At 39.9% G+C, this 25,397-nt stretch overlaps 2 protein-coding genes across 3 annotated transcripts in view; one reads left to right on the top strand and one right to left on the bottom strand.

Annotated features, from left to right (window-relative positions):
- Positions 1–633: 633 nt before the first annotated feature.
- On the top strand, positions 634–17,530 carry LOC140937068 (monocarboxylate transporter 4-like). 2 transcript variants are annotated; one of them, XM_073386598.1, is made up of 5 exons: positions 634–846; positions 12,729–13,005; positions 13,405–13,991; positions 14,948–15,311; positions 16,667–17,530. In XM_073386598.1, exons 2-5 carry the CDS (start codon positions 12,771–12,773, stop codon positions 16,858–16,860), a joined length of 1,380 nt encoding a protein of 459 aa, XP_073242699.1. In that variant the 5' UTR covers positions 634–846; positions 12,729–12,770; the 3' UTR covers positions 16,861–17,530. The 2 variants fall into 2 exon arrangements, with proteins under 2 accessions (XP_073242699.1, XP_073242700.1); XM_073386599.1 differs by lacking the exon at positions 634–846 and adding an exon at positions 9,465–9,807.
- A 129-nt stretch (positions 17,531–17,659) lies between these two features.
- LOC140937067 (uncharacterized) overlaps positions 17,660–25,397 on the bottom strand; it is a 19,584-nt gene continuing 11,846 nt past the window's right edge. The window contains exons 12-16 of the mRNA XM_073386597.1: positions 24,992–25,072; positions 23,116–24,009; positions 22,102–22,191; positions 19,691–19,885; positions 17,660–18,204 (exon numbers count right to left, since the gene is read on the bottom strand). Coding sequence (XP_073242698.1) covers positions 18,028–18,204; positions 19,691–19,885; positions 22,102–22,191; positions 23,116–24,009; positions 24,992–25,072 — 1,437 coding nt within the window. The 3' untranslated portion in view covers positions 17,660–18,027. The remainder of the gene's footprint in view (positions 18,205–19,690; positions 19,886–22,101; positions 22,192–23,115; positions 24,010–24,991; positions 25,073–25,397) is intronic.

Below are 25,397 nucleotides of genomic sequence, written 5' to 3'. Positions count from 1 at the left end.
TGGCAATTACTGTTTTCCGAGCCGCTGTAGCTTAATTAATCCATCCGTTTCCCCGGATCAATCACGATTTGCTTCATCTGACCACCGTCAAACGAATCAGAAAAGCCTTTGCGCTCTTCCCATTTAAAAGAAACAAATTGGTAGCAGGTACTCAAACGGGAGGAAAAAGGAGGGAAATAGAGCATGAGGACACTTTAGGCTCTTGTCCTAACTCAAAATATCTACAATAAAAAAGAAAAAAAATAGCGTGATGGATGGTTTACTTTCTAGAATTTCCTGACCCCTGATGAGCCACATCTTTAATGCCTTGTGAAAACTTTACCAGATTTGTAAAAAATAAACAAAACGGCAATTACATGACTAAAATAAAGAGTCATTTACAAAACAGCGACGTGAAACTTGTTTCCCTTACTGTTTGCACTGAGCGCATCTTCTACCAAAAACACAGCGTGGAACTGTTTCTCATCCAATTAAAGTCTACCATCCTTAAAAACTATTTTTATAGAGGTAGAGGGCATAAGTCAGGGATAAGTTTTCGTAATTAATGAAAGTATTGAAAAAAAAAAATCTGGGACATGCACACAAACAAAGAACCTCTTAAAAAAGAAGCACGTGACAGTTAAGAGAAACCAAATCTTTCAAGCCAGATCGTTAGCCCTCTAGTCACGTCTGGAGTAGGATTTTCATTAACGATGTTGTCCTCCACTGAATTCTAGTTATAGTTGCTGGTCCGTTGCTTTGTTTATTACTTTTTTCTCCTTCTTTTCTCCGACCTGGTGGCCTGCGTGTTTCTTTCTCCTTATCGGCGTAGTAGCAATAGCCTGGCTGCGGAGATCTTGCATTAAGGTGAGATAATTTTTGCTGCTTTAAGCGTGGATTTCCACTGCTCGTTCAACCTTGACACTTAAGCGCGACCTTCCATATATTGCCTCTATTCTATTTACTCACGTAAAATTTACGTGACAGTGGAAATTCAACTTAAAGAGTGCACTGGAAAAAAGTTACAACTCGGATATTTTTTCACAAACGATCAAACGTAATCATCATACTCCATGGGAGTAAGGGCTTACAATACCGGTAGATTATACGATCCATAGTAGAACTTCCTGTTCCATAAAAAAATGCGTTTCCTTCGCAAAGCTCACGCCATATTTCGTGATGAAGACAGCCCACAGCATACAGGACGGAAAATACACTTAGTCAGATAGAGCACATAATGTCATCAACTGGAGCGTGGTTCCTAAACTGCATTCAAAACAATTTTTACTGTATAATTTTTTGTGGATTGGGGAGATTAACTACCAACACTTAAGCTTTCAAGTGATGTATTGATTGCATTTGAATAGTTTGTTGGGTTTCTTGTAGCAAAAATATGGTTTTAAGTATACATGTAGTTTTGTAGAGTTTCCGGGCATTTGAAGTTGGCCGGAAAGAACTGAATCTGGGTCTCGTTTTCCATAGCAAATCGTTGATGTCTAATTTTCCCGACATAAAAACAGAGCAGAGCTAGTGGGGCGTATTAGGCGTGTTTTCTTTCTCAACATTCACTTCCTTTTCGGGCAATCGTTCAGGCGAACAAGCCTGCCGACCATGGAGGAGATTAAAAAGGTATGGGGACTTTCTTGTGTCGGCGGTGCATTTGAGTCTGTTGAGTAGTTGGGTTCATGCGAATATTTCATATGTGTGGTTCCATTTAATATAATTAGTGATGTTGTTGATTTTGTTTAAGATGAATCAATCCCCTTTGAATGATATCACACTCAATGTAAAGATAAACAAAATGCCATTTTCTATAGCAAATGTCAATTGAACGAATTCTAAATGAGAGAAGTTAGTTTGAGCGCAAAAAGCTTAAAGATGTTACAGCAACGGGAGGGATGAAATTAAGATGTGAAAGTGTTTGCGAATGATGGAGGAAATAGAACGAAGAATGACTGGGTTGTAGGTGATAGCGAAGGGAACACGTTCTGGTTTGTCCAATGTGGAAGTGTCTGGCGCGTATATTACGTGCTTCTATACGTTTGATGTTGTTAGGGACGGACCATTAGAAAAGTTATGGGGGGGGGGGGGGCGGGGAATTTTCGAGCCGCAGGAATTTTTTTTCTTTAATGTTTCCCGTGAATGAATATTTTTTTTTGTCAAGATGTTCTGCACGAATATTTTTTTTTTCCTTGAAGTAACACTAAACTAAAAACATATTAAATCATTCAGTTGTTCACTTAACCAAGGGCATAATTTAAATAGGCTACCTGGGCACGTGTGCGAAAGTAAATTGATACATATTCTAAGGTACAGTTCACAATAGCCTTTTATACACAAGGTATCCTGTATTGTACGTGCATTGGTACTGCGCAGGTTCATATTGCATTGCTGAACTTTTACATGTAAACAGTATTATAAATAAGGCATTCTAAAAGAGTGTACAGTTGACTCTCTCTTAACAGACACCTCTATAAGACGGACACCTCTGTAAAACGGACACCTACAGTTCGTCCCTGTCTTTCTTTACTCGTTTTATTTGACTCTTTATAAGACAGACATTTTTCTAAGATGGACACTTAGTACCGGCCCCAAAGGTGTCCGTCTTAGAAAGAGTTGACTGTGGCGTTCTTAAAGGATACATGAAATAATTTATGTCCAACCACTGTAAAAGATCTGACACAATATAGACACAGTGGGACAGGAGAAAGCCGGTGGGAGTAGATGGGACATTTGCTGCACATTTTTTGAGTCACTGGCCTTTATTGTGCCTCTCCCATAGTCCATCATAGTAATTCCAGGTGCCATTGATGGTTACAGCTCCTCTATAGTGCCCCCCACTCCAGAATGTGAGACCAAATGATAGCAATAAAAGGGGGTGGTAGGCCTGCACTACTTTTACCTCATGCCAAAATGCTACTTATTCCAATAAAGTTGTTTTTATCTGCTGAGTAGATTATGCTCTGGAAGGTTCTGCATTTATACTGAGCAAATGTGATTTTAGCCGCATGTTTCACACTGAGAGGTCATGACATACATATCGATTGACTGTAGTTATTATTTTCTGGTCGGCAGGATTTGCCCTCTGATGCAAGCGCATTTTCTTTGACCTCTTTTGAAACGTAAAGCTTTTTTATTACGGCTGAATAAGGGTTCCAATTTTCTCCAAAGTGCCTTCTGGATCCGAATAACTAAGCGATTTTCTTTAGTCGGTGAGTGTAATGTTTTCTGCAATGCTGTACCACGCTGGGCCCAGCTAGTCAGTTTTCTTTTCAGAAGGTTAAATTATCACGGATAGTGACGTACAGATCCAAAATTGTAAGAGTGAACTGCAGCTCAAACTGAAGCTACATAAACTTACTACGGAGAATTGAATTGTGACTCAGTAGACTCCAGCTTAGTGTTTTTCTAAAGAGACAGGAAGAGAGTGTGAGTCTTTTGACTGGAGCGCGTAGTTCCTCCCTTGATGATGATATTGTTATTATCAAGAACCAGAACGGAAATTGTCTGAAAATGTGTGGTAAAAATAGATAAATTTGACCAAATGTTAAAAGTCTTTAGGCTGCTAGTCTGAAAAGAACATGTATCTTTGAGTTAGTTTCATTTATCTAAAAGGACCAGCCATAACTGTACAAACAAAATCTAAGAAAATAGATTTTTTTATTATTATTTTTTATTTATCTGTTGCTTGTTAGAAGTACCAAGAAATAATATATTTTCTGGGTGTTTCTGGATGTTTCCTTCGATTTGTGGGGAATACTCTGATTATTGTTATCTATGGTATTTAAAAGAAATGTTTGGTTCCAGATATTAGATATATAACGCAAAGTAAGGAAATGATAACCTTATGTTGATTTTTTATAATACATAGAAAAGTATAATTAAATTTATTTAAAGTTATTTAATAATCATATCTGAAATTACCAGCTATTAAAAATTATGATAAGCTTACAAGACCAAAATTCAGCAGGAAGTTTATTCAAAGGGCCGATGTTTTGCACACAGTATGCTTTCCTGCCTGCCTTCTTAAGATTTGTGCAAAATGTGTGGAAGGCCAATGCAGGATTTTTTTTTCCTGGTCTACTCTGCATGCATGAATTTTTTTTCACTTAATTTTCCCTTGCATGAATTTTTTTTTTGTACTTCGCCCGCCCCCCCCCATAACTTTTCTAATGGTCCGTCCCTTAACTCGTTGTATTTCCCGTTGAAGGAAATAGCGGTTGTAGCCCGACACGTTTGTAGAGATAAGTTCATTGGTGCGGATGGATCGACACACCGGTCGACATATCGGATATCTGGGTCGACATCTGGATCTTTGGGTCTGACGCAAACTCATAGTACGCATGCATTATTTTAAGATCGAGCAGTGTTCCACCACGGACTAGTGGGGAAAAATTGTTTACAACGCTTTTTCGTTTCCCCGGGTTGTCATCGACAACTTTTTATTTATTTCTTGACTTCGCTTTTTCATTATTATGAGCGCGCCAACAAAGGAGAAAAGAAATATCTGTACAAGTCCAGTAGAAAAAGAAATTTTGTTGCTGTGTAAAGAGAAGTCAACTGAGAGCAAAAGTTATGGGAACAAATTCCGCGTCCGACATCTTTTTAAAAGGCTCGCTCGAACCAGTCGATCGCCTTCTTACCGTCCTTCTCGGGCTACTTTCCAATTTTTTGAAAAGAGCATTGTTTTTAAACTATTTTACGGCAAATGAGGGTCCTTGTTACAGTAGAAAAGACTCCCCGCCTCAGGTTAGCTACCCTTAAACATTTTCTTGACTGAGTTTATCCAATCGTTCACTTTGCTGATACCCTGATTTACCTCATACATTTGCGGGGATATTTTATAGTGTAACTAAAGACTTGGAAACCCTGATTGGGATGGTATCATGTTTTTCTAAGCCAGTAAAAGAAGCGTCCTTGACCTTTGTACAGGAAAATACTTGTAGGAGGTGCATATCTGAGGGTCTGAATTCACCTTTGTTTGCCAACATAGTACAGATAAAATCACCAAAGCTTTTTATGTAAACGCGAGCTTTGTTTCCCTGTTTACTACAGGGCACAATAAAAAGTAATTAATGGACACAGAGGAAAACGCTCACTTAATCCTTTTGGATACGTAAATTATTTTTAGCGAAAAACTGTAAGGGGTGACAGGCTGCACATCTATACCGGCGTGAAATCGTGTGTTTGACCTTCATATTTTGGCTCTAACAAGCATGTCTGTTGCCACGATTTTCCTTTCTTGAGGGAAATAATAGGCAAATTTGGCAAAGTGGCGATCGGTTTTGTATGGGATTTCACTTTTTCATCAAAGCTTCTTTCATAGTGGACACTAGGGGTTGGTATTGTGTCACGAAATGCATTGAATATTTCTTTTTCTTCCTTATTATTTTTTTCCTTATTGTTTCAGGAGGGCGGACTTCCTTTCTGTGAGTTTTATTTCTGAAAGCAAGTTTTCTTTCAAACTTGTGTGGGTAGCCCCTGTCTATCAGGCGCTTTTAGAAATTTGAAATACTCTCCTCAAAAGTTGCTTCAGAGGAGCTTGTTCGTAGGATTCTCAAGGTTTGTCCTTCAGATTTGACAAATCCATTTTAACACTTCTGGGTGACTACCCCGGTTGCCAGAGACTTTTCTAGAGCAGTTTCCGGTTTCTGTCAAGTCTTTATGGTGACCCGCGCGAAAAGTTTTTCTCGCGACTTCGCTGCTCGTGGCTTCGGCCTACGGCCGAAGATGTGTCGGCCTTCGGCCAACACCGAAAATTCCCGCTGCACGCGAGAAAAACCTCTGGTACCCAGGGTACTGGGTGACAAGAGACGGTGAAAATGTGTCTGCTGTAAGGATTCCGTTTGTCTTGACAGCAAGGATAGCTTTTTTCGTTAAATGTTGTGTCTTCGTATACAACCGTGTCTAAAAAAATTCAGGGGGGTACTCCATATAATGGCATATAAGGGACGCTCCGCGCGAAAGGGGTAGCTTTTCTAGGCTTCAGGTATATGAAAGGGTAGGGATTTCACGAGTTGAAGTAAATAAAAGGGTTGGGAAATCTGTCATTTGGGTCTGTGAAAGGGCTCAAAAGGGCTAACAGATGAATTTTATGGCTTAAAAAAGTCACGAAAACGTTCTATTTTTCTGATTGATTTCTATTTAAAAGACAGTGCATTTACAACAGTTAAAAGGGATGCAAAGTTCTAAACAAAGTATGTGAAAGGGGTACCATTTGTCAATTTTATAAAAGGTATACATAAGAGGTACCTTTTTCGTGAAAAAAGGGGTTGGACCTCGGGGCGGAGCCTTCCCGTACATACATACATTCATGTTTTTTATTTGGAGTCTCATACAATAAATAGTATATCAATTATTTCCAAATGACTAAAATTAGTCTAGTAACGAACATACATACATACAGTCGACTCCCGATAATTCGAACCTTCAAAGGAAATCGAAAAAAGGTTCGAGTTATCGGGAGTTCGAAGAAAATAGCCGAGAGTAAGGTAAAAAACAGTTTTTACTGCACAGTGAACATTTTAATCACATATAATTGTAGAAATGTAAAGTGAAAATTAAAAGATACTTCTAGATTATAAATCATAACGTAACGTAACAAAAGATAGCCTAAATAGAGCATGCGTTTTACTGTTTTGAGAAGAAAAGCTGCTTCACGTTAGCCTGTGACAATCAACATCAGCCTCCACTAGTAAACTATACTTCTACAACACGTCAATAGGAAATCCAAAATTCAATGTTTCGGACGCCAGTATACGGCGTTTTTCCCGACTTTTTAAGGGCTCAAAACATGGTTCGAGTTATCGAGGGTAAAATTATATAGAAAATGACCTGAGGGGAAACCGAGATTGGTTCAAGTTAGCGCGAGTTCGAGTTATCGAGGGTAAAATTACAGTGAATGTATGACGGAAATCCAGGGGAAATCGATTTTGGTTCGAGTTAGCGCGAGGTTCGAGTTAGCGAGGGTTCGAGTTATCGGGAGTCGACTGTACATACATTTTATTTTATTGTGTTTTGAGGTAAAAGTACAATAACACGCCCGCGGGTAGCTAAGCTAATCTAGGCGGGGCATGTTTACAGGAAATAGATACAACTAAATACAACTAAAAGTAACAAGAGAACTAAAGAAACTAAAATTGACAACAATGACTAGAGACTACTGATGGTATTACTAATAATAAATGACAACAGTTATGACAAGAGACTACTGATACACTGATATTAATGATTACATATCAACTAAGAGGAAAATAAATTCAACTTAACTTTTTGAACGATTTCTGGGAGATCAACAGACAATATAACGGTCTTCTGAAGCTAGGATCTCAAAAAGCGTTTGTTTTATTTTCCTCTTAAAGGCACTTTTCGAAAGTTTTCTTAAAGATACAGGTATTTCATTCCATATTTTTGTTCCGATTCTAGAAAATGAATTCACTTGAATTGAGAGTCTGGAAGTCTGTGTGTAAAAGTTATTAGAGCAGAGGATCGAGTATTAGAAGAATGAATATCAGAAATATCTTGAAAGAGATCTTGAATGTTTCCAGGAGCATTACTGTGTCTTATTTCAAACATAAGGTTAGCTAAATGCTCATAATACAAAAATTTTAACGGTAAAACACCGGCGTCAGTAAATGAAGGAATTGCATGCTGATTTCGCTCAGAAAAATAGATAAAGCGAAAAGCTCGCTTTTGAAGCTTGAGAAGCTTTTCAAGGTGCGATTTATATGCTTGGCCCCAGGCCGTCAAACCATAAGTTAAATAAGGAGCAACAAGGGATCGATAAATAGTTAGAAGAGTATGTCTTGTCTCTGAGCCGGTCTTAAAATGACAAAATATGTTTTTTTAATATTCAAGGTTAGTTTATTTGCCATTAACCAATCGAACAACTTGCAGAGTTCTTGATTTACAGTCGATTCAAGGGACTTGAGATTTTTGTCAGCATATACGGCAATCGAGTCATCAGCAAATAAAAAGTGAAATTTAAGTTTGTCAGAGGATTCTTGGATGTCGTTGACATAGATTAGGAAGAGTAATGGGCCTAGGACTGAGCCTTGCGGCATACCGCAAGTGGTATTTTTTCTTATAAAAGAACCAATTTGCATCGTTTGAGTTCGACCTTCTAAGTAAGATGAGAACCCCTTATTTATAACACCACGAAAACCATAGTCATCTAACTTGTGCAAAAGAATTTTATGATCGACTGTATCAAAAGCCTTTTTCAGGTCAATAAATACACCACATGAGAACAAGCGCTTGCCCATGTTTTCCTGAATAGTCCTTACAATATCAAGAATTGCATTCTGATTTGAGTGCGCTTTGCGGAAGCCATATTGAACTGGAGAAATTATGTCATTTTGCTCAATGAAAGATTCCATTCTAGAGAAGACCACTTTTTTGAAGATCCTGTTAAAGTTAGACAGCAAAGAAATGGGCCTATAGTTGTTTGCGTTAGTGTTATCTTCAGCTTTAAAGATAGGAATAATTTTTGCCATTTTTTAGTTTAGTGGGATACATTCCAGTCGAAATAGAAAGATTTATTATTTCCGCGAGTGTACTGCTGATAACATTTGACGAGTACTTCAACAATTGAGTAGGACATGAATATAAACCATGAGATTTGTTAATTGGTATGCGCAAAATTTCCAATTCCACTTCAGCTGGGGTAACTAGGTTGAAAGCAAACGAAGAGTCAGGAGAGTTAGAGCTGTTCAAAAAATCAAAATAATTACGCTGAACGGTTGGTAACTTATTTCCCAGTTTAGGTCCAACAGAAGCCAAATGGTTTAAGGGCCTGTTTACATGGAGGTGGGGGACCCCAGATAGGTGAGGTAACATGCGGCGGGTCACCACACCTATCATGTAAACGTGATCAAGTTAAAATGAGAGATTATGTGGACAGGCGGGTTACCCACCAAAGCGGGTTACCTCACCTACTTGGGGTCCCCCACCTCCATGTAAACAGGCCCTAGGAACGTTGGCTATTCTACTTGGGTCACTGGTGACAGAATCATTGTCATTAGTGTCCTTAATAAAAGTAATAGGTTTTGTGTTCTTCAATTTACGGGCAAGTACATTGTTTATTGCCGCCCCCCCCCCCCCCCCCATGTTTTTTTCATATTAGTTAAGTTATCACTAAAAAAATTAGAATAATATTGCTGTTTCCTTAAACGCGTTAAGGTACAAATTTTGTTCCTATAGATTTTATAATCGGCGATGTCATTAGACGCATATAACTTATTTTTAACTTTAATGGAGATTCTTATACCTTTGGTAATCCATGGTTTAGAGAGCTGTTTTGCTTTGTGGTTTGAAATTGTTTTCATAGGTGCATGTTTACTTATTAATTTTGTTAAACTTGTTATAAAAAGAAGAAAATAAATTGTCCGCGTAACACGGTTTTTTATTTAAGAGTGCATTCCAGTCCACATTAGAGAGATTAAAGTTAAAACTCTCCCTAGAAAATCTAGAAAAGTCCCGCACTTTCGACTTTTATATCTTAATTTTATCCCTTATAGATTTCAGAATACAGAATTGCGAAAAATGATCACTTATATCAGAGATTATATTTCCACAAGCCACAACTTGATCAGGATTATTAATAAAGATGTTGTCAGTTAGGGTGACCGAAGTACAGCGAACACGTGTTGGTTTGTCGATTGAGGGAAAGAGAAAACAACTTTGAAGGGAAGACAAAAACTCGTGACTATACGAAGATGATGCGCATTTTAGAAGGTCAATGTTGAAATCACCCATGATTACAATGTGTTTCCCAGAGGACGCAAGTTTTTCCAATAGTCTCATCAAAATATGATTGAAAGATTTCAGGTGAGATATGCTGTCTATAAAAGATTCCACAAATAACATTTTTCTTATTCACAAAGGAGAACTCAGTCCACAATACCTGAAAAACTTCATTAGAGGTCTTTTCTAAAATACGATAATCAAGTGATTCGTCAATAAACATTCCTACACCCCCAAACGCCAGAGGCGCTGGAACGTATTCAAATACGTAGCCAGGTATATGTGCTGTGCACATTTGTGAATTAGCATTGGTGATTTTTGTTTCAGTAACTCCGATGACATTAAAACATAGTTATTAGAGGAGACTGGTTATGAAAAGCGGCAAACATCAATAATAAAAACAACAGTGCTGCAGTTTATGTTGGAAGCACCCTGAAAGTGCACAATCCTTTGTTTTCTGTTGGCAAATTGTTACGGAATAAATTAATGCAACGTTTTTATTGGTCAATACAATCAAAATGATAGGAATTCTTTTGAACGTTGTGCACTTTCAGGTCCACAAAAACATATAACAAAGGAGTCTGACGGGTTTCATAACCATTCCACTCAATTAACTATGATTAAAATGAAAATCTAGTTCATGCAAAAGTCGAGTTTGAAGATTTTCCAGGTTACGATTGAGGCTGACTACGTTGTTATGAAAAACAGAAAAGCTAGAGATAGTCTCATCTTTTGACAACTTCGTTTTCTTTTCCTTAAAACTATGGGGGGAGAAATATCGACTAGTTATTCTATTAGAGCAGTAATCAGCGGGGTCCAAATTATGATGTAAGGTCATATAAGCTAGTAAGCTTGTCTAATTCCTTTTTAGTTTTACATGTGGTCGAAACTGAATTATTAAACTGGCCATGAATTTCTGCCAAATTTCCAGAACAACTATAATACGGTAAAACCTTCAATGTAGATCTAATAGATTTCACTGTAGTTTTGTTCCTGCCTTTCATAGTAATATCAGTGATAAAACATAAAAGTAGTTTTAAGTTAGCTGCAAGGATCCTCCGGTCGAGGTTCAGGGCGTTCACGCAGTCTTAACTCAGTTAAGTCGTCAATCGACCTCAGACGAATCGTCATAGAAGAATTCGTTTTGCGTAGGAAGATTGCCGTGCACCTTTTGCCAAGCACCACTTGTAGTTGTATGTGTTTTGGTGCGCCGTCGCTGAATGTAACAGCTCATGTAGTCTCGGCGTGAGGTGGCTGTAAATTGCTATCCGATTAATTTTGAGCAGTGGACGGGAGATCCAGGTCCTCGGTAGTTAGTCGGCTGAGGTTTTCTCTCGACGCCAGCACTGTGTCTCCTGTCATCCTTCTAGTGAATTTGCAAATTATCGGGTTCGGTTGTCTTTGGTTGCCATTACCGGTTGAAGTATCTCGCTGTGGAACCCTATGGGCAATGTCGATCTCTGAGATGGAGACATCGACTCCAAGGCCAGAAAATAGCTTCGCACACAACTCTCCGGTGTCTTGCGCAGATTCGCTTTCTGAGATAAGTGGAACGCCCACGATCTTCAAGTTATATTGGTAACTGTAGTAGAGCATTTTCAATATATGGCATGAAAATGTTGGCAAAGGAAACTACTGTCTTTGTTCCCTACCCGGTACCTTGGATTTGTAGGTAGAGCTTTCCATTAAACTGGAAAGAATTTTCTTTGAGGATTAATCTAAGCATTTCTCGCAAATGATGTGTAGGAATAAAAGGGTTGTTTTCGTAGAAATTTTCAAATGCTCTGCCCGGAGCCGAACTAATCGGCTCCTTGCTCTGCAAACTATTTCAATGCTTTCGTTTAGTGGTATGTTTGGGTAAAGACCTGTGACGTCCATCGAAAAAGAAATAGTCTACAGGGGTCTAAAATGTTCCCTTTCACACCTTTGTCTTTTCAATAAAATTTATAAAGTTGGTAGTATCTTCTGTACCAGCAAAAGAGGAAATTGTTTCCGTTGGACCAACTGATGAGTCATAAATTTACAGACAGAGGTTATTTCCTAAGCTAGAAAAAATACATAAATTAAGATCGATAATTCCTGTTGGTAGTCGGGAAGTTTTTTCGTGTTTTGTCGGTAGTCAGAATATTTTTGGCCCTTCGTGGCTAGTCGGTTAACCCCATTCACACCCTCATAATGTGCCACTTCTACTTGCGATGATCCGCGCTTGATTGCTCACATAAAATTGTGTGGTCTATCTCCTCTTCCCTGCGGATGACGACGTCGCTGTGGTACGGTTTAAACTAAGGGTTAGACAACTCACTGGTCTAGATTTTTGTTTCTTTTCGATCTTATCTTGTCGATGATAATATGGGAACCGTCACATTTGCAATCATCGTAACGCCCGTTTTCTTTCATAAAAAGGGCGTTCTTCCACGTTTTTTGACACTAATTTAATTACTGTAATTATTAGACTACGAGCAGTCTCTCTTTCTGTAGTCCGTCGAGCAAAACGCGAGACACGCAAATGGCCACGCGTGTGACTGAAGGCGAGAGACGGGAGATGCCGCCCTCGTTTCGCGCGTCCCGCGGCTCCCGCGCGCGTGCACTGCTCTCTCACTAAATCTGAAGCAGTCTATGTAATTATGGGCTGAGAGAGCTTTCTATTTTCTCGGGTTTAGCCTTCGAATACAGCTGTCTCTCCTCGCTCCTCGCCGCTGGGGACGTGTTGCGAGGAAAGACGGCTTTATTAGCAGCCCACCGAGCCCACCTCGAAAATATATTCAGTTTATTCGTAAACTGGACATGTGTGGCGAGTGCGGAGCGCTCACGCTTTAACCCTCTGTCATCGCGCGAGCGCTCGTGCATGTTTAATTTACTCTTTGTGAGGTACTTTCCAGTTTGCGTTGAGAAAGGAAATAGGATGTAAGGAGTTTATTATAACGGAAAAGAAATTCTTAAGAACGGAGCAGTTGGAGCAAAATTGGGCAGTAGCCAGTTATTTATTGTTCTTTTTTTCTTTAAAGACCGCCTGAATAAGCCTCTACCTTTTAAAACAGCGTTCAAAAATGTCAAGAGAAGCCTCCTCCCATGGGTTTTTGATTGAATCCGGGGAAACTCTAGATTCATCCAAGACAGGAGATGTAAGAGGAAAGAAATTACGACAACCAGACTCTTACTGGTCGTGGATCGTGTGTGCAGTTGGTGCCATTTCCGACGTCATTGTATTGGGATCAGCCTACTGTTTTGGCATGATATTTCCCCACCTTCTCCAGGAGTTTAAACAAGGAAAATCTAATACTGGTAGGTATTACGATAGCCTTTTAACTCGCTAACATCTTTCTTTGCTTTGTTAAAAAAGCCTGGTTACTTATCTGCGTATGCGAGGCGTTTTGTTTCCACGGTACAGTTGGCCCGGCTAACAATAGTGCCCAATTAGCTCAAACCGCCCTTGCATACGTTATGATGTCTACACAAAGTAACATCGGTATATGGGAGTGAGTACTGACTACAGTGATTAGGGTTAGCACTAAAAATAGTGATTTGGGTTAAACAATTACCATACTGATTAGGGGTAAGCACTGGCTCGAAACGGTTAACTTTGCTAATTGCGTGCGGGGGAAATAATTGTGTAAGTGAATGAAAAATCATAGGAAGGTAGAAAAAGGAAAGTTACAAGCATTGTTTTTTTTTCTCTTTCAGCATGGGTTGGCTCATTCGCAATGTCAGCTAGCGGTCTTTTCGGTCCTTTATCCGGGAGATTGACAAATCGCTTTGGTGCCCGTATTGTTGTGGCCTGTGGATCATTAATATGTGTGGGTGGTCTTCTTTTTACATCTATAGTTCCTGGTTTACATCTAATGTTCTTGACATATGGTGGTATTTATGGGTTTGGTTCAAGCTTAGTTTATATGGCTATTTACGAGATAGTTCCCCGTTATTTTGTCAAAAATCGTTCCGTAGCAACAGGAATAATTACAATGAGCGTAGGAGGTGCTTTGGTGGTGATGACCCCGGTGTGTGAGGCTTTGTTAACAGCATTTGGTTGGAGAAGGACGTTTGCCGGACTGGGCTGCTTAGCATTCCTTGTTTTCTTAACCAGTTGGGTATTTGATCCCAACGTGGCAGACGATGAGACTCATGCGGCAGTTAAAGACTTTAAGGAACCCGTGGACAAGCACAGCGAAAAAGTACTGGATTTGTCGATGTGGAAAAACAGAAGTTTTGTAGTCCTCAACCTTTCGCAGCTTGTCATCTATACTGGGCATCACTTGGTACCACTTCATCTGGTAAGCCAGCCATCCTTTAAGCTTATACTGGAACGTTTATGTGTTTTACTCTATCGTGTTTTCCACCCAAACAGCCTAGCATTTTCCATTTTCAGGCAAACACTTGAAAATCCCAGTTTTAGAGTTTTTGTACTATTCTTTCCTTCTTACGATGCAGATAGTTAAGAAAAATTACTTTGTATTCATTGTTTTGAAAATCTGGGATTAATTTAGGTTTCTGGGAAACTGCCCACCTACTCCTCCCCTAACCCAATATTTTGCCCTAAGGGAGAAGTAAGTGTTAATGTTCACTTAGGAGAGGGGTAGGTGGGTAGTTTTCCGGAAACCTGAATTGATCCCAAATCTGTCCATTCAAAGCTTTGAAGTATGAATTCTTTTAAGTAATTTACACTAGTTACCATTCACTACTTATGTTTAATAATTTCTCAGGTTTGGAGGTGTCATGTCCTTCGCTATATGAATGGCTCTAGGCGCCCTTTTGCCTTTTTTTATGCTCATTCAATACTGTCAGAGTGTCAGAGCGCTTATGATTTTGTTAACTACTACTTTTGCTCCTTGAAATATCGGACTAACTAAAAAAGAGTTCCTTTTGTGGTGGTGCCAGCTTTGCTATTACTTAAGCAATAGACCACACTTTCTATGGGTTTACCGGCGTGACAACCCACGCGGAATGTTGGGAGAACATTCGGCTCGTAATTTATAAGCTTTTCGAGTGTTCTAAACCCACATAAAGTGTGGTCTATTGCTTTTATAAATTAACTTCAGGTAAAATGGAAAATGTTTCAGTTTTCTATGAGTTTACGGGCACAATAAACCATAGGTTTTTAACCAACCAGAACGAGCGTACTATCTTAGTTATCTTATAAAAATGTTTATCTAAACTGTTTAGGTAATATTCTCATGGATGAAGGGATTCTCAGCAAGATTATTAACGTTGCTTTTCCATCCTTTCAAAGGCAAAATATTGTGAGGACCTTGGTATTAAAGAGGACCAGGTAATTTGGCTTTACATGTGCATTGGACTAGTATCTCTTCTAGCCAGATTACCAGGCTCCAAGCTTTGTGACGTCATCAGTCCAGTAAAAGTGTTGTTCGTGTTTGCGATCGTCAGTGCACTATCTGCGCTACTATTACCTTTGGCAACTACTTTGATTCGACTTCTCTGTTACGCATCAGTTTATGGCCTTGCCGATGGAATGATGGCAATTGGGGGAATTCTGTGTTGCTTGCAAATGCTGACACCGAAGCAGAAAGCCCAAGGCCTTGGTTTTTATTTACTCTTCAACTGCATCGCTTTTCTATGCGGACCACCAATTGGAGGTAAGTTTATTGAAAGATGATTCAAGTTATCTCAATAGTTGTTTTCCTTATTATCATAGTATTCTCTTTAGAGTGCAGGTTTACCCTCGTAAAGCCCCTTTCAAATTAAACAGCCACAATATTGCCACAGTATTGTTCACCACAATATTGTCACAGCATTTTTCACCACAATATTGTCTCAACTGACAGCGTAATAACATTGTGACAAAATCGTCACAACATTATCGCAAAATCGGCTCAACATTATCACATCTTCACAACATGTCAGAGCATTGGCTAAATAGTTAGAACATCGTCACAACATCATGTCAACATTGTTACCGCCTTGTCACAGCACTTGCTATGAAGATGTTGTGAGCAGATGTCAGTACTTGTTATGAAGATATTGTGAGCAGATGCCTCACTGCTTTTCAACTGGGCTTAGGCCCCGTCCTCGGCCACACGTATCTGTTTTTATTCATTTTCCCATATACATGTAGCTAACGATTAGGAGCTGTATGGCCGTTCGATTAAGTAATCAGCGCATGCTCCGCACATGTCCAATACACTCGACTTGAGTCGGTTGTCCTCACCCGCAGGCGGATCGAGTCATATCGTGACCGGAACCGGAAATAGGCGCAAGGCGCTTTGATCAGTGTTACCTGAGGTAAGCGGTTAACAGGAAGAGGCGGGTAGAAGATGCTGGCAAACAGACTCGATCGGATCCGATGGAGACTGTTCGTCCTGGCAAGAGTCGATCGGACTCACCGGAAATCAGTTCGCGAGAGACTTAGAAAATAAACAGCAAAGTAGCATCAGAGAAGGTAGAAAATGCACTGTTCTGTAAGCCATTGATGAGGCCAAACAAGCGCGCAACGCATATAATATACGCCGTTCTTGAACCATCGTCCCCTCCTCAATTCTACTTTGCTTTACTAAGTCTCTCGCGAACTGACTTCGGGTGCGTCTGGTTGTTCATGGCTTTCGTCCATCGGATTCAGTTTGGGTGTATTGGGCAACCCTCGTGATATGAAAATGAACGCAAATAGCCCACGTCCGATATATTAACCATGACTCCGAGGCTTTCTGGTCATTTTTCTGTATTTGGTTTGGTTTTCTTTGTGCTCAAGTCAAAAATTTGCAATTTTGACCCTAAAGCCTCGGAGTCATGTTCGAATTTTAATATATCGAACGTAGGCTATTGTTCGATTGTTATTGTCGCTGTGTGTGTCAGCTTGTTTTGCCATAAAGAAAACCCTATTATATAGCATAACTTTAATTTTGGGAGGGGGACCAGTCGACTCGCATATCAGACACAGCGCAGTCAATCTATTTTTTTTCTCTCATTAATTCCTGTCATATTGTTGGACTTTTAGGTTTGGTAGCAGAAAAGACCAATTCGTATCATGTAGCTTTTAGATTTGCTAGTGGACTTGAGTTTCTAGGGCTTTTTAATTTTGGATTATATTTATGCCTCAATGAGAAGTTGACACGGAAGAGGATCGAAATCGAACCTGAGCCATCCCCTTTAGCCACCTTGTGTGTGATAGAAAAGGAAACTGTTTTGTAAAGGTCTTATCAGTGTAGGAAATATGGGGAGAGCCCTGCTACCCGCTTAATTTTAGACGAAACCGAGACCAACAGGTCTCCATCTCGATCTCGTACCAGATCTCCCACGTTCACTTTTCACCTAAAGACAGAGTGAGATCTGGTCATGAGATGACGCAGGTTTCCACAGCGTGTCGGGCAGCACGCCCCCAAACAACAAGAGAGACTTTAAGCAAATCGTTAAAGTGACCTCCACTACGGCGGCCGGAATTTAAAAAGGCCAAAAATGACGTAGAGCGCATGCTTGGAAATGACCTTTCGCCGTTGCGCCAAATCTTACAACCTGAAGATTTATCGAGCGGCGTAGTCGCTACTATCGACTTTTCTCATTTTTTTTTACAATTACAGGTTTTGAACCTATCATAGATTGCTTTTCACTTTATCAAGAAAGTATTTCACGCTTCTGGTTTTCCAGTAAAAACGTCCTCTCTGTGTTTTATTAACAAGCGAGAACTCCCGTAGTCTCTGTTTTGGTGACGCTTGCGTAATGTCGAAATTTGGCGGGCTGCTGTGAAGTACTCTCCCCAAACCTCCGCATCCACGACCGCCGTAGTAGGGGTCGCCGCAGCGATTTGCTTTAAGAACTTTTAACGTCCCTAAGGTCTGAATAAATCCCTCCGCCGATCCCACCCCCCCCCCCCCCACCCCCCGCTCTGTGCGCGTTGTCTCAAGTTCAGCATCGCCACCGGTTGGAATACATCTTATTTTTTGTTTTAACTATACGAAGTTGAGTTACAACTACTGGTTACAAAGTAACTTAGTTCTCGCATTATGCAGTGTCTTTATTTAGGAATGTTATGTTCACACCAACTCACACATCAGGTCATTCCTAAATGACTCTCTTTATAAGAGCAGTCAACTCACGACCTTAAAGAGATCTCTTAATTAAATTTTCGATATCTAAGGAAGGAGTCGGCGGAAAATGAAAATAGCTGAAATATTCCTTTTGCATAAGGGTGATAATTCTAGGTTAAAAAAAAAACTCACTCCTGCTTATTAACTCGTTTTTGATCAACAAACCAATAAAGCCATACTTTTTACATATTATTGTTTCTATTGTCATAAAAGGTGTGTCTAAAATTGTTGCCAATACGTTATTCCATGATGATATATCTTTAAAAAATTATCGTCATGAAACGTCTCGTACAAGTAGCTTGAGTACATCGGAATCAGAGTTAGAATACGCATGTCTTAAAGTGAGTACTGCAATGCCGCTGGTCATTCCTCTTAGTGGTGTGTCGTCCACTTGAAGGAGAACTTGCCCCGCTTTTAACCTTCCACACTTCCAAGCTGCGAAGTTACCCTCCTATAACACAAAAAAGCCATTTTAGAAACAATTGCAATCAACGAGAATCGAATCTAACAGGTGGAGTGAACGGTGAAAGTCAACATCATTAACTCAGGGTTCGTATAAAGTATTGAATTCTTGCAAATTTTTAAAAATGGAGATAAAGTCTTGAAAAATGGTAAAAAGTCTTGAGTTCTTTTCAAACCTCCAACAAGTGTTTCAGAAGTGTGCTTTGGTCAAAATTTATTCAATCTCGTCCGTACGTTTGCAGCGCACCATGCAAATAGCCTGTGTTTTAAGGTCTGTATTGATCGCCTATTTGATAACCTTGAGTCTAGAACACGACATTATTGTTTTTTGGAAAAAATTCTGAAATTTTTAACCAAATATCTGTGCGAACTCTGATTATGAAAATTCAACTAAGGGTACTAACAACTATCCATTCACAGCAGACCATTATTATGGTAAAGTTCTTGATGCTCTTCTTCCGGCGAAGAGAGGTTTCCACATTTCTTTGATAGGCTGAAAACAAGCACGGTGTTCATCAACTCCACTACTAAGAATGGGTTTACATGTACGCAAGACCTGAGCAAGAACTCACCGCCACGTCTTAATCATCCTAGGCAGGGCTACAGCACGGTTTATGTAATAGGCCCCAAATCTTAAATGAGCAACAAATCGTTACCGAAAATTCCCGTTGGAAAGTAAATGTTTCACGACTTTTTGGGTGGTACCAGCCGAATATTTCGGGAACAATGGAACGCCTGAAAAGTTATTACTGTTTTCCCGGTCTGGATGTTCCAAAACAGAAATTCGCGTTCCATTTCTTTAAACCCATCTCTGATACCAGTTTCAGGTTTTTGCGGCCGTTTTTTCTGTAAATTGATGGCCTACGCGATTCTCGAGCGAAATTTACCACTGTCCCGAGTTTTGTTTACCATTTGTTCAAACCGTGAACCGATCAATTTACCCTGGCCATGTAAATGGTAAACAACCCTTCTATAAGAGCGACAAATAAGAACCGAAGTACTAGTGCTGGGTTTTGGGGCAGGTGCGCGGCCACTACGCCTAAACAACCGCGACCCTTACTTTAATTTACTAATCACACGAAGACCTTTGTTACTAATACAGAGCTTGCATGACAAAGCAACCATTTGCATTGTTAGCTTGATTTAAACGAAGAAACGGCATTGACTTTACCCATAAAAAAACTGTGCCAAAAGCCTCATACAACCTCTACTCCTGCCTCGTACCCAGGCGCGTTCTAGAGGATTCGAGAGCGACTGCGATTTTGGTTCCGCGCTCGGTATCATGGGAAAGGTGAAGAGAAAAACGTCTCATTTTTCTCGTTCACCCTTCCCAGCGTCCTTTGCGTCCATGCTTAACGTTCCCATGGTCCACTGCGCGATACTCCTTGATGGCTCGTGCAGTCGCGTTTTCAGTTTTCTACACTTGAGACGCCTAGGAACGAGGCAGCCTCCACTCTACTCCCCGTTTGTCTCACCTTAAGCGATTTAATCCTTACGTCACTCCCCACATCAGAACCACCTTCTAAGGTCAAACCTAAGCTGCTAGAGGATTTATTGACCTCTACAAGAAACGCTGATTCAGAAACTCCGTTCACTCTTCGAGGAGACTGGACCCCACCTCTGGTAACCGGGTCAGTTTTCTGGCTTTCAACTTGATGTGAACTAGGTACCTGGCAATAAAAATGGAATATTACACAGAATATGTGACCCTCCACAGGATTTTAATGCTAAAGGTGAAAGCACGCGCACGACACGCTTTCAAAACAAAAGAATTTATTTTAACACACTTTAGCACGCTTGCAATCTTGCCTCATTAGCAATTTCTTTTGTTTCAGAGGACACGCTTGAGACAATTAACCGTGAGCAAGTCGAACAAAAGAGCGTGTTAAAGTTTTCAAACAAAAGCTCCGTGCGAAAAAGCACAACAAGCTTTTAGTGTGCGCAAAAGCACGCAAGGCGTGTTATCTATAAGCTAAATAAATTTCCTCTACAAAAAGGAACCGCAAATGATTATGAACGGCACCCTTTTTTGGTAACTATAAGAAAGAAAAAGTTATACCTCAGCGATCGCAGCGATAGTATCTGATTGGAAAAACGTTGTCGCTTGAAAAGTATAAACAGTGAACGGTGTGACCTACTGGATTTATGGGTAGAACTATATTAGCATTGCAAAATCAAAGTTCTTTCCAGAAATGGAAAGAACTTTAGCTCGATCTAAAGGGGTGACGGTCAAGCTACTCGAAAGTGATGTCGTTTGAAGTTATGTCGTCCAAAACCTGATAATATGAGCTTTGTCGCCCAAAATTCAAGAAAAGTCGCCCGCAATCCTCCCTCATTCTACAGTGTTTTTAGTTTACAGATTCTTGTTTTTTTTCGTCCTGTGAAGAACGAGATATAGTACACGTTTACAGCGCTTGATTCGTCTTAGCATAGCGTAACGAGATATCTTCACATAAATTATGATTGATAGCGCTTCGTTCGTCAGGGGCACCTGACGGCGATTTCCTCCTAAATGCATCCTAGCATCCTAGGACAATTTCAGTCTTTTCGAAATTACAAGGGCTTCAGCATTATTTTCCCGAAAAATTTAGCTTCCAATTGAAAGTTTCAGGAAAGTGAGAATTTTATCGTATTTTCGGTTCCGAAAATTTTAGGATCCCTTAATTCTCTACGAAAAATAGCTTAACTGGGGAATGAAATGGAAAAAAACTAAACTTCAGAAAATCGTAAGGAATTTATTAGATAACCTTCGAAAATTGTACATGCATGGAACGGTCATCTAGAAATGTTTAGCCTTCCTCAACCTATAGAAAATTCTAGGCAGTTTTTGTTTCTTCGATTTAATTACCTTCGTTCGTCTCAGCATTGCTTAAAGAAATATATTAAACTAATTTATTCAACTTCATTTCTCTGTGCATTTCTGCTAATAAATATTCCGGTGGCATAACTATAATTTTCAGGCGACATAACTTCAGTGCCTCGTATGCGATAGCAGGCCTCTTTGCGATTCCGGTCAACAGCCGACAGCCGGAGGAATTGGTTTACACTGATCTCGCGTTAATTCCAGGCTAGACCACCATTAAGTCGTGATTTTCAAATGGCCACGGTTACTATCAAATTCCAAAACAGTCTCAATTGGTATATTTGATTCACTTCGACCAGTCATCAATGCCGATTAAATCCGCTGAAAACCCAAGCCATTTTTATCATCTTAGCGGTTTTAGTAATCAAGTGTGTTCAGCGTGTCTTACCCAAATTGCACGCTAACCGTGCTATAATTCGCACACTTACCGTGACATATGGCACGCTACAAAAAAACAAAAGGTCTAGCGTGTTAAATTTGCCAAAACAAAGGCAAGTGTGTCCGTCTTTGTTTTTTCAATTTAATATGCGCATATCCGTGATCTACGGCACGCTAAGCGTGTCGTGCAAGCGTGTCGTGCGCGTGCTTTCACCTTTAGCATCAAATTCCTGTGGAGGGTCACATATGATCAACGTACTTTGAAAAACGAAAAACACAAAACAAACAACAAAAACAAAAAACAAGAAACATTAAAAACAACAACAAGTAAAACCAGTTAAGAGTGAAGACAGTGAACTAACATTGAATATTGTGGTCTTATTATACAAAAACCGATAGAGTACAAAAACATATAAACAACGAAACAAACAAACAAGAAAGTTAATTCACGATTACGTTTACAGTGATTCTGTCCCTTGCTGCCGTTCGTCAAATAAATCTTGGGAGAACGCTTTCATAGAGCAAAAGGGTCGACGTTGTTTTCTTTCCCGACTGCCAGGAACAACAACATAGAAAAGAAAAAAAGAAGAACTTGTATGCTTCACAGCAAAAGGTTTCCTGAGCAAAACCTCAACTCTACCTTACCTTTGTTTTACTCTGCTGGTGAAGTTCGAGGAGTTCCTGGCTGGCCCTGTGTTTTGCCTGTATTTCCTTCTGCTGTTCCTTAGGCAAATTCTACGATTTCAAAAAAAGTCATGCATTTATGTACTGTAACAATATGAGTCATGAGGGCCGTAAAGAGCAGGGAGCTTTGGCAGCGACGACGGCAACGAGACCGTCAAAAAGCAATAGGTTTATGAAGCAAAACAACACGCTTTTTTGTGCATTTCTTTGCCGTCCCTGCACGACTACGGCGTTTCATTTCACGTCTTAAGGGGGATGTAAATACGACGATTTTTCCTTTTCTCTTTCTTGACTTGTGTGCGTTTCCCGAGAAATCAGCTCCAGGGAAATTCGCCTACATTTGCCATTTTCAGCGAATTGGGGTAAACGAGACAGAGTTTCAAAAACGCTAATTCATTTTAAAAGTGACGCTTTCGCAGCCGTCGCCGATGCTAAGGCTTTTAGTCTTGTACATTTAACAATTATTCCTCGAGCCCCAGTGGGCTCTGAGTCAATAGCCCATGAGGGCGAGAGGAAAAATTGTTTTAGTAAAATCCATCTAGTTGGTCAGAAATATCGAGACAAAACAACTTCAGCTAGCAAAACGCGATTCAGCCGCCATTGTTTTGGTTTTCAAAGCCGGCGCTTTTCGCTACTAGTGGGATATAACATATCGCCTAGTAGTAGCTAAACCAATCAGAACGCAGCACTGATAATAGACCGCTAGTTGGATTTTACTAAAACGGTTAAGCCATCGAGGATATTAGCTACTGCGAAAGCGAGCAAACAAAAAATGAAGTTTCGGAAGAGATAAATCCGTCTCGTCAGTTATCCCTTCCAAAGTGAACTAACAGGGCAAGTGTAGTTCTGACATCCTAACACTGAAATAAAACCTCTCATTTCGTTAATTGAGTTTTGCTTTCATTATTCACAAAATGAAATTTGGAAGTAACCTTGTTATTTGACAATCTTGCGAACAAAACCGATCATCCTTACCATCAAGTTACTATCGCTACAGCTTCTTTCTTTGTTATCCTTTGGCTTATGCAGCTGCGAGACTTTCTGGTTTTCTCTAGTTTCGCCAGGATGTCGAACTCCATCCCAGCTCTTTCTGTTGTTAGCCACAGAGCCACCTCGTTGACTCTGACTACCCCCCTGAGGATCACTGCTTACTCTAAGATAGTTCCTGTTCTGGACAACACCGTCCCCAGTTTCTGAAGTCCCTAAATTATCGCGTCGATTGTCCGTGACACGATGCCTGTCACCATTGACCAATAGCGTATTTCCACTGATTGATGATGTACTTTCATTTTCCAATGTCGTTTCATCTTGAACTTCGCCCCAGGAAGCCACTCTTTTTCTTCCTGGTAATTTGGCCACTTCAGGTCTTAAGTCATCATCAGCCTCGTTTTGCGCTATGAAGTGTTCTTGCGGCGAACTAACCGCACTGTTGTTGTGTTTTACCGCAAATGTTTCAAACACTGCTGATACGGATTCAAAACTTTCTGTATCTTTTATGCTACCTTGGAATGTACTCGGAAAAATGAAAGGGTTAGGAGATGATTGCGAATTCTCAGTTTCTTTCTTTTGATACGAATGCACAGGACAGCTCTTATCGCGCTCGGGGGAGGTTGGTGGTCCTGTGGGGCTTACTTCTCCCCTTGTTTCTCTGTGCCCCTCGACTTGAGGCTTATCTGAGTGGATGCCAAACCCACTGGTGAGAGAAACCGAATTTGCTTGAGTTCCATTTCTTGAATTACCACCAACTGCAACACTTGTTGTTACTTCTCCTACTGTCCTGGTCGGTGAAACATGTCCATTTTGTTCATTCATAAGCGACGAGGTTAAAGGAGATGTGGAAGAACCAAAGGAGGAGGAAACCAAAGTAGTCTAAAATGCAGAGAATAAAATTTGTATGTGTAATCAAATGGTGACGAGTGAAATTAGGGAATAATTTCACGCGCGTTTTGTCCAAATCCTAATAAAGGCTCGAGAAATTATTAGGATTTGGACAAAACGCAAGTGAAATTGTTCCCTAATTTCACAAGTATACCATTTGATTACCTATTAATATCATGGGTGACGAATTACCTTAGCAATCGAGGATTTTTGACTTGTTTATCCTGGATCGTATCGATCGATCTTGAACTCCACTCTCTCAAACGTTTAGAGCTAAAATTTGGCTTAAGTTTTCAGAATTTTTCGACAACATACCTCTAAGAATCCTTCTTGATGTGCTCTTTCGTGTATTCAGGTTTTCTAAAGCGTCTTTTTATGCTCTGACATCTTCATTCATGACATTTTAAAACTTCGTCGCCATCTTGAAACGGAGACGTACGGCAGGTTGCCATGGCAATTTAGTAATTTCACATGTGAAATTTCAAATTAACGCTGAAATTTCGCGCCCGAATTAAGGAGCAATTCGTCACCTATGATATTACACTGTTAAGACTTGAACGAATTTGTTGCGACAAAACATCCCTTACCACCTTCCACTACCCCGCTCCCTTATCTGGCGAAAACAGAAGGCTTAGTGGTTAAACCACCTCACCCTAGAGACTTCAAGATTCATTCTATCCTTTTAAACTTTTGCTTTGAGACCTACACCTCTTTCAAATTTTCTAAAGACCTTTTAACGGAGGGACTATGAACTGAAATGAAACTAATTCAACTAATTAATCGACCAATTGATAATATCTTCATAGTTCCAAAGGCTAATGGCCAGTTTTCGCTCCCCCTTGGAAGAATGACCATGACACTGGTCATTTATCCATTAACTTTGCCGACTAATTCCAAAGACAGCACTAACAGCTTTAGCGAGGTGTTTTGTTGAGAGTAACTTATGGATAAATTTGAAGGAAAAAACCTTTACCTCTTCCTCCGGGAGATCTAGCGACTCTGAATTAATTGTAAGAAAGCTGGGTAGTCCTATATTCTCATCGTCTTCAAAGACCTGCAGAAAAAATATTTTCAGATCTCACTTTACACTTGTCAGTTACCGTAAGATCCGAAACTAACAACCACCTCACTTCCGGAGTTACATGTTGAAGCTTTCAGGGTACGCTATTTTCAGGGGTTAAAAACTGTCAACTTTTTCGATAAAGTGATGAAAATACTGCCAGTATAAGTAGTTAGAACAGAATTTATCATTGTGAATGTTCTGCAATATGAAGGTAGGAACACTGAGGATACAAAAATTTCAAAAAAGAAGATTTTTGCAAAACATGTGTCTATTCTTGCCGTCCATATTTTTTGCGAGCCGGCCATTTACAATTTTC

Source organism: Porites lutea, chromosome 5 (genome assembly GCF_958299795.1).
Source record: "Porites lutea chromosome 5, jaPorLute2.1, whole genome shotgun sequence".
In the NCBI taxonomy this organism is placed as follows: Eukaryota; Metazoa; Cnidaria; class Anthozoa; order Scleractinia; family Poritidae; genus Porites; species Porites lutea.
Note: the sequence above shows the minus strand (reverse complement) of the source record. Positions and strands in the feature narration are given on the sequence as shown.

Bases quoted from the DNA above. Each gene is read 5' to 3' on its own strand.
- LOC140937068 (XM_073386598.1), top strand. From the start codon at position 12,771: ATGTCAAGAGAAGCCTCCTCCCATGGGTTTTTGATTGAATCCGGGGAA. The intron at 13,006-13,404 runs GTAGGTATTACG...TTTCTCTTTCAG, and splicing joins ACAAGGAAAATCTAATACTG to CATGGGTTGGCTCATTCGCA. The intron at 13,992-14,947 runs GTAAGCCAGCCA...ATCCTTTCAAAG, and splicing joins ACTTGGTACCACTTCATCTG to GCAAAATATTGTGAGGACCT.